Below are 15,235 nucleotides of genomic sequence, written 5' to 3' on the forward strand. Positions count from 1 at the left end.
GAAATTGTGTCATATTTACGTGTTCACCACCGAACTTTATTTTGTTCATATCATTTGCTTTATTGATTTACATCTCGAAACCAAGTTATATTGTTGTTGTTTTTTTATTTATTTATCATTGATGTTTCATAAGTGGCTTTCACCAATTCATATTTCATTAGCGTATAAGAGGGTTCCTTTTGTTTTTGTCATATGCAACATTATTTGTGTGAATTATATTTTGTTTAATTGAAAGTGTTTGAGTGAGTGTTTTGTTCTGATTTCCTTCACGGGTCACCTCAAGGAAAATATCCCTCGCCCTTCCTTTCGCCCCGTCCGTTTTCCTTCCGTAAATGCATGTTGGACGAGTGCATCAGCGCCCGAACGTCACCCATCAGTTTGAATCGGGAACCCCCCACCCGCAATCATCTTCACAGAAGGGGAATATTTTTTTTATTTATGTGAATTAAGAGAAGTGAGTGGCATAGTTTTGTCCCGTAGGTCCCATGCGGAAGGGATCTTCGCGGATTTGTATATTTCTTTTTATTTTTGTGCGACGTCTCCCCCCGGTTCTATTGTGGTATCCGGGCGAGTCGGGGGTGGGATGCCACAGTATGTACATCTATACACATACAATTGAGGTTTCTTGCCTTTCCTAATGAAAGCAGTCCTTAAAAAAATGATTATGATACCACTCAAATTCTCCTTCTCTCAACCTAACCTTTTATTCAATAACTTCACGTTTTGTACACCTAGAAATTATGCATAAAAATGGTGACGAGAAAAACAGTTCTGAGACTAAGTCTGAATTACATAACACACTTGTAAAAAAATTGTTCTCAAGAAGTACTGCAGAAGAAAAAGATGAGCTCCCAGAAAAAACTAAGTTCGCTCACCAGAGAAACAGCTTCACCCAGATGGGGGAAATCTGTTGGACATCACTTAAACCATTGCTCAATGAGCTAGTTTCCACTTTGGAACAACACAATAACACACTGTCCAGCAATTCACTTGCAGAAATGTTCAAATGTGTGACCTACACACAAACAGTTGAACACGAGTGCTTGATAGATTCAACAGCCACAGGGCAAAAGGGCCTTGGCTTTGGGAGATGCTTTGCATCAGTCCTACATCCAGCGTGCCCCACGCATCATAGCAGGAGGAGGAGGTCCACGCATTCCAGGCACAGGAGGCGGCATGGGCCCACCTCGTCCCATTGCCATTTGAGGGGGAAGTCCTGCAAATTCAATCACAAGAAAGCTCAATGAGAGGTTTATTTACAAAAGAAGTACAGACATGGTTCCCACTCAAGCTAAAATACAAAATTCACAGGGTTTTCCAGGTTTTCACGGTCCAGATGTCGTCAAATTCACGATTTTTAGATAAACCATTTTAGGCAGATATATTGATCGCGTGACAATCAATGGCCGCAGGTTAACTAAAAATTTAACAAACACGACAGACGCCGTGAATGCAAATGCAGCAATGACAGTGCTATCTCTCCTGACATCACATATCGTTTGCAAAATTCAGCTACCCCTAAAGCGGGTGGTGAGCAGGAAAATGGAGGGACCAAAGTTCAAGGTAAATTAAGAAGTGTCTGAATTTTCGCCAGGGTTAATGAACGCTTTGGTACAGGCTTCAAGTCAATGTGTCATCACGGCACATGGACCAAAAATTGCACTTAGAATATATGTACATGTGCAGATAAATGTGTGGACAGTGCCTGCGCATGACTGACCTTGAAACATGATCGACATATCAATTTCTCTTTCGCTCTTTCAATCGCAGTTCTAAAATCTAGTTTGAGAGATTTTTAAGGTTATATGATAAATATGAGATAAGGTTATATGTCAGATGCATAAGGAGCACTGAAATAAGCCTGATCCACCAAAACAAGCCCTCTCTACGAATCACCAAAACAAGTGATTCTTCCTCTGGGTCCTTCACGCTCATCGCCCCTTCCCGCTCCTTTCTTCACGGACCCCTTTGTAGGCATTTCCCTTCCTTACCCGGCAACCTTGCCCCTACCCCGACCTAGACCAATCTGCCTGTCATCGGACAACTCTCGGTGGCCGGACTGTAGGTTTATCAACTTCAGAACAAGGTTTTGGAATGCATCAAGTTCGTATATCGGACTAACTGTATTCGGGACGATATCAACCCTCGATTGCATCGTGCTACATTCTTCTGTTGAGAAAATGAAACGAATTTTACTATTTTGTATACATTTCCGCTTAATTTAATCGCGTTTATGAGATACTGTTTATTTTGACGATTCCTAAAAGAAACATTCATACGAACTTCGTTATTACGAATCTCTGGTTTTTCGGTCCCGTGAACTTTGTAATAATGAGAGTCTACTGTAACTAGTACCAAGAGCATGGTCTTTAATTTGGTCCAGTATAGCAGGTCAAGTGACATCAAATATCTCCAGCCTAACCTCCACCTCCATGGTACACAATGCTAAACAAATGAACAATGTAAGCAATGTGAAGCATCATTTTGAAGGAATTTAATTTCTCTTCTAGCTAGCTTACGAGGGTTTAATTTGAAGCAGAGCCATAAGAAATTTTCATTGAACATGTTTTAAACTCAACAAGTGGTAAGAGGGTAAGAAAGGAGAATAGCTGTCCTGCCATAGTTTAACTCTTTGAGTGCCGGATGCTAAATTTAAAGCCCTACTGAAAAATCCAGCCATTTTTACTGTATTCGTATACAGTAAAACCCGCAAATTGCAAGTTTTTTTCTGGGTCCCGTCATATTTCCTATCTCTCCAATGTAAATAGAACCCTGTATTTACGCCGTGTTTTTTTCGTTTTCCCGCCATGTGCATCACGACGTGCCGACTAAAAAAAATTTTTTTGCGTAGTAAAACAATTAATCGTGCATATCAGCCCTTAAAACTGTCTTTTGGCTTCCTTTCGCGCATTTTTATTTAAAAATCTAAGAGAGAAAGATGTAATGAGAACTATTTTCGGGAAGAATTTGAATGTGGCGGGACAGAACGCCACTAACGTCGGAAAGTTGAACTACGTCCTCTCGTTTTCTGTCAGCGGCGAAAAGATTCACGATATGAAAGTAGGTGTATTGAGCAATCGAGCTATGTATTAATTATAATGCAAGAACTCCTGAAGGAATGTTGACAATAATCATGTAGTCGATAATTTGATACGAGAGTTTGCAAGGGAACCAGACGTGATAAATGCCGGAACTATATAACTTGACCGACATCTGGGATCATTTGCGCTGACTTCATTCAACAGTTGCGTAGCAATTATGGGTTAATTAAATACTTTTGAAAAACTTATTTAAACTTGAATTATCCCATTCAAATAGCAGTGTATCGCAAACTATTGTAAATTTAAAAAATTATGAAGTCCCATGACAGTTTGTACTACGCACTTGATCGCCGAGGACTATAGGTCAGATACTCGTGTGTTGCCGATCGGCAACTCGAGTTACCCTCAACTCGTACGGGAAATAGAATTGATCTGGCTTGAAAATGGAAATTCGAGGTGAAAAACGGACATTTTTAATTGACGAGAAAATGAAAATTATAGAGATAGTTGATTCCCACACCGGAACCCGCATCGATTCAAACGCTGGCGACTCGAATGTTGGGACTTGGCAATCCGTTCGGATTCCCAGTCTCAACATTCAATACAGAGGTGAAAAATCGCGATGCCATTGTAAAATATGCAAACCAGTGCGGACATTTATCAAAAAAGAGAATATATGCGAAGGATTCCAGGTAAGAATAAATAGAACGAATTCTAAAAGAGTAGTTTTTAGGTGCAAGATCATCAAATGTCCCAGCAAATGGTGTCATCTAAAGGCCTGTTTACATAGTACATTAACCCGTACAAGTTAATGTCTAAATTATGAACACGAAAATGCACCGTGTATTCACCCAACTTGTGCGTATATGCACGAACAGAAAATAGAACCTGTTCAAATTTGGTTCATGCATTCATAGTTGGATTTAGGGGATGGGGACTTGCCCCCCCAGATGCTTAAAAAAAGAGACAAAATTTGAATACGGTTATCATAGGAGGATATATGGGGAGGATATAGGAGGATATATTTCCAGACTTAAAAATATGCAAGATTTTTAATACGGTCCGGTTATCATTGCGTTCGTTTTGTATAACGTGGTATCATTGTGCCCCCCCCACCCCACTCCAGATCAAAATCCTGGATACGGCATTGCTTGTGCCCCCCAGAAAGAAATCCTGGATCCGCCCCTGATGGTCATCATTATGTTCGCTTTGTTTTGTGTATTACTCAAGGAGGCTCAATCATTTAATTCAATAAGAATAAATTTGATATAAAAATAAAGAGAATTTTGTAAAGTCTTTGTTATATCTTGTTTTTAATCTCAATTAAGACAAGATATTTTGCCTGTCAGGCCCTCTAGTGCCCCTCCCAGAAAAAATCCTGGATCTGCCCCTGTCTACATTCATACATATCCCGTTCCGGTCCACAAAAATCATTCATGCAAGTAGAAATTAACTCGTACATGTTAATGTATCGTGTAAACAGGACCAAAGGCCCTTGAGAAAAAAGTATTTCCCCACAAGATTGGGAATCGAAGATTCTACGGCATCTATTATGGTTGGTTGGGCAGATTCAAAAATAGGTACAGTCTTGTATATAAGATGGTGAGTGGTGAAAGCAAAGATGTTAACATAGAGACAGCAACTCAGTGGAAAGAATCTGAATATATTAGAGTTCTGGAAGGTTACAGCCCAAAAGATGTTTTCATTGCAGACAAAACAGGATTATTTTTTAATTTTTGCTGCCAGCAAAAACACTGTGCTTCAGAGGGAAACAGTGTTATGGCATAATGCTTAGTGAACAATTAAAAAATTAACATTTCCAAAGCCAGTATATGAATAAAAGTGAAAATTCTCTATTTCCCACGATTTGCATTTTCCCGCAATTTACACTTTTTTTCTTTGGTCCCTAGAAAAGTGTAAATAAGGGGTTTTACTGTATTTTTTAAAACATTAGCATCAAAAATATATTCATATCAATGTGCATTTCAATTAAAATGGACTTTGCTCTTCTTTATGAATGAGTTGAATAACATTTATTGCTAATTTTAAGTATATAATTTAACAATGAAAACCTACTGTTTTTTGAAAAATAAAAAAGTTGCAACATATGATGTACCGCCATAACATACATAAAAATTTTTTAATACGCTCAATTTGAACCATTTAAAGCATGGAAATCATAAAAAAGCATTGTTCCAAGCAAAGCATTATAAATCCTGGATGACGAAAAGGGTCAATGCACCCTCAACGAACGGTCCATTGGCCCAAAGAATTTTCACACTAAGTGGCCTATGATGAAGATGCTGGTAGCTACAGAGGACTTTTCGTCCTCAAGACATAAATTGAACTCTTTTTCCATCGAGCAGTAGAGTTTTGAAAAAAACAGAACCCCTAAGCAGTAAACTGGAAAAGTACCACGGGCGAAATATTACGGCTTCACGCATACAAAGCCAATTAAATGGAAAGATGTAATATTACGTCCATGGCAATCCTCAGAAGGATTAGCAGGACGTAATATTACGTCCATGGCACGCAAAGTGTTAATGGTGAGGAGGAATGAACAAAATCAGTTTCTAGAACTCAATGTTGTACATTATCATATGTGTGTATTGCATAAATAACACTGGTTCTCTGGCAACAGTTTTCTGTCCCATTTAAATGAGGAAAACTGCTGGTACCTAATTCATCAATTGGCATCTGTTCATAAAGCTTTTACTCAAATAAGCAGCTGTTCCCATTACCCAGGGGTCCAATTAACGGGAAACTACTTTGTACGTAAATATCATTTGAAATATTCCAGAAAAAATATTTAAAAATCACTTTCCCATTTAGGTCAATGTTTCAAACCAACTTATTTTTCTTAGATGATTTCGAACAACCTGATCCAATTCTTCTCTTAATAATCGAGTGTGGCTAGTTTTTAAATGGTGCCTTCCCTCTAGGTGGGCCATTTTTAATAATTTTAATAATCTGCCAGTAATATTGAACTTATGTTATTGCATCGATTTTTATTTTACCTTACCTTCAATCATTTCTCTTTTAGGATAGGCGAGATGATATAAAATTCAATTATTTGTCTTACTTCAGTTTTATTTATTTTTTTTTAAACAGCAGGAGGCTTAAAATAATGTCTCTTACTATTGTAATTAAAATGCGAGGGGAGTAATACCATTAATTGTCAAGTCCAGTTTTGTATAATGAAATTGTTTTTGATGAAAATAAATAAGATTTAATGATGGACAACACTAGATGGTACTTAAGCATAAATATTCCACAAACTAAAGACCATTCAGGCAGTCATTCAACAAAATTGGACAACCTATGTAACTTACCCATCATTCCTGGTGGGGGTCCCATCATTCCAGGTGGTGGTCCTCCAACTGGGGGCATGCGTGGCGGAGGAGGCTGCTGAGGTCTGATCTGAGGTGGAGCCGAGACCTGAGGCCCTGCTCTTCCGCCAGGAGTCATCACCTGCTGCGACGGACCTCCAACACCTCTCACTGGCCCTTGCAGACCTAAAAATTAATGTGAAAATTGATTGCATATTCATGATACAGAAAAAATGCACCATTGAAATCTGCTATTTTGAGTAGATTAAGGCATATCACTAACAGTTCAAAGGGTAGGTAAATGCTACTAGATGCCAGTGAGCTGATTGGTACCAGGAAATTGCTAGAGAAGTGAAGAAACCATGATAAACACCAAGGGAAATAATCTACCGAGAATGTAAAATAATAGAATATCAAAAGCCTTTCGAAAGCCAATCTCTTGGCTGGCTCCATGAATTTGAAGAAACAGTGGCACACATACTCCAAACTAAAAGGAAATGAAAGGAAATACAGATATTAATTACCCAAATAAAGTAGAACCTCGGTTATACAACCCTCAGTTATACACAGATTTTTTTTGGACCCGTGAATAACCCCATATCTCATGATCGTGTATCTTTCACATGTTATTCAAAATTGACAATGGACATGGAGAATTTGGATGATATTTCGTGCAATATCCTTGCTAATGTAAATGTCATAGCTCCTAGCGTGGGCTTAGTCATGCTTCCCAACCATTCCCTCACCAACCCTCCCCAATTTTTCCCCCCTGTATAACCCTCTCCCTCCACCCCTGCCAGATTTTGGGTATATATTGGATTGTAGATATTACAAAGAGTGTATTTGATAATGACGCCTCAGCGTCGAAACACGTCATACGAATAAATTTTCCTGTGAAAAGTTACCAAGGTTGTACATTTTCATTTCAACATGGATTTTCACAAAGTTACAACCGAATCAATTGAATTCGTCATACATGAATTAAACAGCACTCAAACGGAAAGACACAATTATAAAGGAGCACTTTTATTTATTAATTTTATTCAAAGCTGACAGATGGCATCTATTCAACTTTTTTTCTCTTTCCAATGAAGCCTGAACTACAAATTTCTTCTTCTCTTGATACAGGAGCCTATAGTAGGCGGTGTCTCTTTCCAAAAAATCACCTTGACTGAAGTCAACACTGCCCTCTATCGTATACGTTCGTATTACCTGCATATATGTACTGCCATTTAAAACAGTTGAATGTGGGGATGCCCAGTGAACATCACGGGAATTTCAAAAAATTATTTACAGACAAACGTTTGAAAGTCCGAATTTTGCGAATGAAAGTCAAGCAAAAGGTGTCAATTTGGAATGTACGAAAGTGTGAATTGTACGAAAGTCGACGACCGCCTGTAATAAGTTTTAATAATGAACAGTGTTTGTTAGATATTACATAATTGTAATTACAGTAGATTATTGCTAATCCAGTACAGAAGATTTTCTAGAATTTTGCCAACGTTATGTTTTCCGTCGCCCCAGAAAAATAATGCCCAAATGAGCCGTAAAAAATCCTCGACCAAAATTTTGGCTTCCAAGGTCATCCAAAAAAGATAATCATACTTGTAATATGGACGTAAGTCGATGGTGATTCAACACAATGGTAAAAACAGAATGCGTTGTCTCATTCCGCAGGCTAACCCCCCCACTTCTGTGGGACGAATGGAGCCGGGAGAAAGTTGCTTACAAAAAATCAAGTGCTGATCAAAACTGACGTAACTTGCATCTCAATAGGTTTAAATGAGATATAGCCGGACCTTTAAAAGCTATGAGCTTAGCTCTGCCTGGTGGCAAGCGTTTATTTTCAACAGTACGGGAGTTACTATAAATGCCATCAGAGAATAACTCGCGTCGTCAGTCATCACGTAATCATTAAAGCCAAATTCAAGATGTGAAAGATAAGGCAGTTCCAATTGACTAAGGAATGGCTTAGCACCATTTGATAGAAATAAAAAAGTGTCCAGTGTTGTTATCAGAAATGGGAAAGCAAAATTTTCCGCGAAGACAAATCACACGGCTTGTGAGTAGAAGGACCCGGTGCTGAATTAGTGGAAGAATGTTAACAGAGAAGCTATACCCTGTAGATTCAGCCATACTGAATATGACCACATTCACTATAAGTAAAAATAAAAATTCACACAAAATACAGAATACAAAGAAGAAATTACATGTGCTTCTCAAAGACACTTAGCCACTGTTTCTCTTCAGCCCACTATGGCAGAATGAATAATAACATCTAACGCACTACCACTCAGAGTAGGTCAAATGGTGAAAAAGGGATGAAATGTTAATAAAATCTGGTGGATATATAACGGAGCTAAATTTTCTGTTGCAACCATACTTTTTGATATGATTGCAAATTCCCCCATAGGTGCATGACCGCTACTGTGAGGTTTTAAGTCTCTGTACCCAAGAAGTCATGGATAAAATATAAATTAAAAACCATGCATACCTGCAGGAACTCCAGTTGCACCAGCCGGCACTCCTCTACCAGCAGCTCGGCCCATACCAGGCCCAGGGGCGGCTCCAGGGATGGGAACCCTGGGAAGGCCTTCCTCAGGTGGAGGAGGGCCCTCAACAGTTAGGGACACAATATTCTCGCCCCGCATCAACAGGAATCCCAGAGTTCTCTTCTCATCACGATCCGGTTGTTTTGAAGTCTTAGCCTTTATTTTACGAAACTCTTCACAATCGCCAAGGATCAAATTCATATGCTTGTCAAATGCTGCAAGGGAAACAAGACAATTTACAACAGCCCTTTCATGGTAAGTGAGCGTATGTTATACTAAGGCATCCCCTCAAAATGTCATTCGAAGAAAACTCTACAATAACTTTTCGATGGTCCACTAAGCATGAACACGTTTATAAACCGATACAACAATGACTCACTCTTATCAATGATACAAAACAAACCATTGGGGTTCAAAGCCAAAATAGTAATGCATACAGTGAATTCAATCAGTATTCAAATAAGATTTCATTACAAAGAGAATAATTGAGGGAGAACAATGAAATATAAAATGAATCGGTCGTCGTACCCATCTTCATTTGGTCATAAACTAAGACAAATTTCTATGGGTCAAATGAATGACAACCAAACAGACACAAGAAATATACACCATACAAAACAAAATACAGCTAATATTCGATTTATTCGAAGTGAGCAGTTTGCTAGATAAAAATCAAATAGACTAAACACGTTCTAGGCATTAATTTCAACGATATGACAGCTATAAATAAGAAGCAAACAATGTTGACAAAATACTTTAAGTACCTTTGAATGTTCCGATAAACGTCCGTGAATCTTGAAGTATGACTCGCACACGGTAGTTTATGTGCTGTAACATTTTATTATTCTTTCCGATCGTCTAGATAAAACAAAATATGGTATTAATTACAGACTTCTGTGACAAACTTTGAGCAAAATATCAACCATTGGGATATCCTCTCCAGACATTAATATCACCCAATATGCACAAAAACCACTATATTATAGTGCAAACATATAAATTTAACACTATACTACAATATAATTACCATTTTGAAGCCGATTCACACGGATGCTTCTATATATGAAAAATACGTTTTTGGCACCGCGACGCACAAGCTAGCGGCAAACATATGAATAACGAAATTAGGATCGTTTCAGAAACAGTTGAGTGCCGAAAAGTCCCTGGTGAAGGCGGTAAAAAGAAAATGTTAGGTATTCAGTAGCCAGTATTATAAATAGTTATAGAAGTAGATAGCCAGGCAGATATGATACGATACTTGGTTTATTTCTTTATTAACTATCCCTTCGTATTGTCTGGATGGACGAGCTGTAAAAAATATTCGTTCCTTGTCCACACCCAGTGTACCTATATGTTAAACTTCTCTCTACTTGGAGTGGTACTAGCAAGAAATCCTAAGACACCAGCTAGAATTCATCTATTAGCACCTCTACCCATTCCATGCGCAGGGGAGGCCCCAATCTCTGGAAAGACCTCCTTTAGGAGGAGAAGAGCCTTCAACCGTTAGGGACACTATATTCTGTTCAGTGTTCACACAGTAGGTTACAAGAACTCAAAATTGGCTTAGACAAGTGGTGTAGACCAGTGGATTTGAGATATTCACCAATTATTTTTTAACATTTTTTGTCTCGTTCTCATAGCTGCATCCTGCACCTTGATTCTTTTTTGTGGTGAAATTAGAAATATCTTTGCAAAATCCTCTGGCTAGACCCATAGTATATCCAATGAACTAATTTGAAAAACCTTTCATCCCAACCCATACAAAATTCTTAAGTGGCTCTGATGGGATATTGCTCATGCCTACCACTTTCCTTACCTTCATGTCTCTTTGAGCCTTCTCTATTTCCTAATTTAACCCTTTCAAGACAGAGAAGTTCTCTCCTTAACATGACTGCTGGATAGAGCCCAAAGAGATTCTTCGATCCCCTCCTTACAGAGTATTTTTGCAGGGCATTCGTTAAGAAGGGACTCGCAGATAATCACATCACTCTCAGTACCAACCTTTTTCGACCCTTCCTAGGGATTCTGCATTATATTGAACGCTGAGGGTAATTGGGCTTCCTCCTTTCCAGCTTTATGAACCTACCAGCGGCATTGGTTCGTCGTCATCTTGTGACTGCACGTACATTGAAAACTTTGAATTAAATTCCTCATTTTTCTCTGAGAATTGTCAAATTTTGAACAGGGTTCTAGCATCAATATTAACAGATTTAATGCATCAACAATTTCCATGTTGACGCCTGTACTGAAATCAAGATATAAGTTCATATTTATGATAGAAGTTTATTAAAAATAATAAACTCTACTCGAAAGACAAAAAATTCAATCTTAGTTTACCTATATTTTTTGAGAAAGAAACAAATATTTATCTTGCAAAATGACTGAATGGCCTTATGTACAATCCTTACCAAAAAGAGGGGCCATATATGACGAGGGTCTGGGTACTTACTCCTGAATTAGGAGGGTAAAGCCTAAGTCCTGCTGCGTTGGGTCCCGAAACTAAGACTCTGCGTACCCATGACAATCATAAAAGGGGGAGAACAAGGAAACAAATATTTTCGGCATCCATTCTCCCGCATAGGAAAATCTCCGACAAAAATTTTCCGCTTTCATCACCAGGGTCAAGAAACATCTTGCCAAATATTTTTGTCATTTGAATTGAAACGTTTATATAATCCCTGGTCCATTTTTTATCTCAACAACTGCACTTTTGTCCTCTAAATTTAACCTATCTGGCCTGTTCCTGCTGTGATAAAAATTCCTACCACTAATTCTAAGCCACTTCCCATTCTGTAAAAAAAAAAACTTTCATTCTTAGCCTATAGACTTGACATGCCTTGTCCTCTTTTGCTGCCTATCAACTTTACCTTACTAAAATTTTTTGGATGAAGCAAAAGCAATATTCTTCAGTATACTGAAGAGGCTCACACTGAAACTAAAATATGCATATATGTACATGCATTTTTTCTTTAAAGTTTCCTTTGTAAGTCACTATGGCTCTCTCGTTCTCATCGTCCGAAGGAATATATGAAAAGTCACACAGAAAAAGGAAGAACTCACGTGTCGAAGCAATAACACTTTTATTGTTACTTCAATTGCGTACCTGCTGTGATTGCACCCAGGAGCCGTCAACCTTCTCTTGTCAGAGCTTCCGTTATTGGATCGGGTGCATGGCAAGATCCTGTTCACAGCATGTCTTACCATACATTGCAGGGGGTTGGGCAGTTGAAAACGTCGGAACGAAAAGGAAGGAGGAAGCGCTGACTTTGGATGGGAATGGAAAATGAGGTGAGAAATACAACAACCGCCTCTTACACCCCCATATTTCATAGTTTGACATGCAGCAAATTTTTTGTATTATTTTGTATTTGTACCCATTGCCAGGAGTCCTGCACTCCTTGAGTGATAAGCTAAGAACATTCCGTCTAAGAGACCTTGTATTTATTAGTGCTGTCTTCTTATCAAGAGGAAACGAGAGCCACCAGAAGGTGGAGTGAAAGAGCTTAGCCCTTCAGCTGCTGGAAACATATATTGTAACCAGCCCGTTCAATGGGTCCTCCCTTCCCCTGATGCCTACGTCCCAAGGAAGTGGTTAATTGCAAGAAATAAAAAAAAATTGGAAAATTTTGAAATCCCAGATGGGTGTTGGGGTTCGCCCACGAGTAAAATACGCTGATGATTCGGATGGAAATGACGGTTAGCCACCTTACAATACAGAAATAACAATTTATTATAACATCAAAAAAGAATTGTTGAACAATGAAAGGACCAAGTTATAACAACCAAAGAGAAATTTTAAAAAAATCGTTGAACAATGAAAGGACCAAGTTATAACAACCAAAGAGAAATAAAAAAAATCCCTTTTCCCACACACGAACAGTGTTCACCGTATACGAGGAGGGGGGTCTTCACTGGAGGGGGGGGGGGAATGGAGTGCAGATACGTACTTTACGTTCTGTCCTTGACGTTACTGCGTTCATATGGCTCCGCGGTGTCGAACTTCCTTTCCTTGGTTTCAATTATTTCACTCACCACTCACTACAACATCGTTGCACTCCTTTTTCTGTCCTCAGTCCTCACCCGCCGCGCCTTTTTATTCCGTCCCAAGGGATGGCGGCGTGCGAAAACCAGCCATGCTATCGAATCATCCGATTTGATAGCCCGCGAGTTCAAAACAAAGCATACAACATAAAATAAAAATGGTTGGTGGCTAACCATTACAATATGTACTAGTGTACCAGTGACTGCAGGGAAGATGTACTACAAGAATGTTGGCCTCAGTAGCGGATGCAGAAAAAACTCAAGGGGGGGTGCAAAAGATATATCTTGAGCTGTCTTTACTTTTGTAGCAATGACAAATAGTTAAGTCACATGCAAATTTTAAGGTTTCATTTAAACTGATAATATATATACACAAGACAATGCCATCTTATGATATTAAAAAGTTACAACTGTGGTTTTGCAATGTTAGGCAAAGGGGGGGTGCACGCCCCCTGCCCCCCCATATGCATCTGCCACTAGTTGGACTATCTCTTCTTGCCTATACTTACTACTCTTCTTATCTTTATGGCCCAAGTTCTTTCTCCCATGAATAGGACAATTTGCAACCCTTCCTTCTCACTAAAACTAGTCCCTCCCTCTCTTGCTAGAGGTCGCATTCCATTCCCTTGAGGCACTAGTCTGTCCTTACATCATCCTCTCCATGCATTCTGAAGACTGTATGCAAGAAATTGGATGCATAGAAGAGTTTTTACCAACGTGGGTAAAAATCAACTGATATCCCTTCGTGTTGGAAATAAAATTCAACAGAAAATTACAAAAAAATTTCATGCAACATTTCTCTTTTAGATTATTAGATTTATTACTGATGAAGTAAATTCAAATTATCTGATATTCCACTAAACCATCTCTTAATGGCTGTGATCCTCCCTCCAGACCCTTGGAAAAGGATCAGGATGGAATTGCATGGGTCTTTCATTTGTTCTGTCCCGCCCTGTATAAAAATAGGCTATGGCGTCTTTGGCAAATTTTCTCACACTGAAAGGAAGGCTTGCAATCTAACTACCGAAACTGAAGTGTTAAGCCTTTCTTTCCAAGAATAGGGTAGTTTCCTTCATCAAAGAAAACGAAAGGCATTGATTGCGATTCGTTACCCACCATTAGTGTATTCATAATATACAAATTATTTTGTTTTAGAAATACCGGTTTAGACGAATGGCAATGGTCCATTTTTATCCTCATTTGAAAAGGGCCAGATTGGCGCCCATGCAATGCCACTCCACGTGACGTCACAGGGACCTAGTTTCTATATGAGAAGATAGGAGTTATACATCGTCTGAGGTTATCAATGCATGCATGAGGTGCAGAGCTCAGGGAAACATGTCTCAATAATCACTTATTAAAACTGGCTAAGGTTGGAAAGTTTTCTTCGTTTGATAGCATATTAATAATCCTCATTTAAGCCAAGCGCTACCAGCCAGCAGGGCACTCAGCTACCCGCTAGCAGCCTGCGTCGTATCAGCGCTAAGCCTCGCCTCAAGGTCACCTCACAGGGCGGCAGCGGGAACCAGAAATACGTCGTACGGAGAGATTTCCCGGCATTCATACTTACGCGTCGCGTTTTCGCGCGCTTGAAAATTTTCACTTTTCATTTAATCGCAAAAAATAGATATCGTCATTTAAAAATCTAAAAGCGTGAAATATGTACTCCAGGAGTAATAATCTTCCCATTTAGGCAATAAAAAAATAATAGGAAACCACCCTATTGCTGCATCATGCACACTGTTGCATTTGCATGCCAGCTACCTATATGGCATCTCCATGCTACTGGTATCCAAGGTGAGGGGGCATAATTGAGCTAAGTGATCAGGAACCATGTCCCACAGCAGTTGCTTCTTGGGCAACTTGTGTATGATGTGACTGAGTGGCATATGGTACCTGACATTGCATCAACACATACTACTTTGATGCATCCTTGCAAACCATTTTCCAGCATTTGAAATCACACCACCATGCCTCACCTAGCCATGAAAGCGTGATTCTTGGATACCAAGGTTTTGCTGGCGAGAGATATCTCAGGATGTCAGCCACTACGAAGTAGCGCAAGGACAGGGGCGGATTTACCGTAAGGCAAAATAGGCACGTACCTGGGGGCATCGCAGTCCAAGGGGCGCCTTCTCTTAGGCAACCAGCAATGATCTGTACTGGAGCCCCAGCAGCAGAGAAGGTTGTCTCAACGTTGTAGCAACGTTACAATGAGGAAACATACAAGTTGTCACAACGTTTCTTAAAATTGTCACAACGTTGCACAACG

General features: G+C 39.2%; 1 protein-coding gene across 1 annotated transcript; it reads right to left on the reverse strand.

Annotated features, from left to right (window-relative positions):
- Positions 1-679: 679 nt before the first annotated feature.
- On the reverse strand, positions 680-10,037 carry LOC124156220 (small nuclear ribonucleoprotein-associated protein B). Its single transcript, XM_046530618.1, has 5 exons — positions 9,950-10,037; positions 9,687-9,780; positions 8,865-9,137; positions 6,374-6,556; positions 680-1,216 (listed from the first exon to the last, which is right to left on the reverse strand). Exons 1-5 carry the CDS (start codon positions 9,950-9,952, stop codon positions 1,107-1,109), a joined length of 663 nt encoding a protein of 220 aa, XP_046386574.1. The 5' UTR covers positions 9,953-10,037; the 3' UTR covers positions 680-1,106.
- Between the last annotated feature and the right edge of the window lie 5,198 nt (positions 10,038-15,235).

This window comes from Ischnura elegans, chromosome 3 (genome assembly GCF_921293095.1).
Source record: "Ischnura elegans chromosome 3, ioIscEleg1.1, whole genome shotgun sequence".
Taxonomy (NCBI): domain Eukaryota; kingdom Metazoa; phylum Arthropoda; class Insecta; order Odonata; family Coenagrionidae; genus Ischnura; species Ischnura elegans.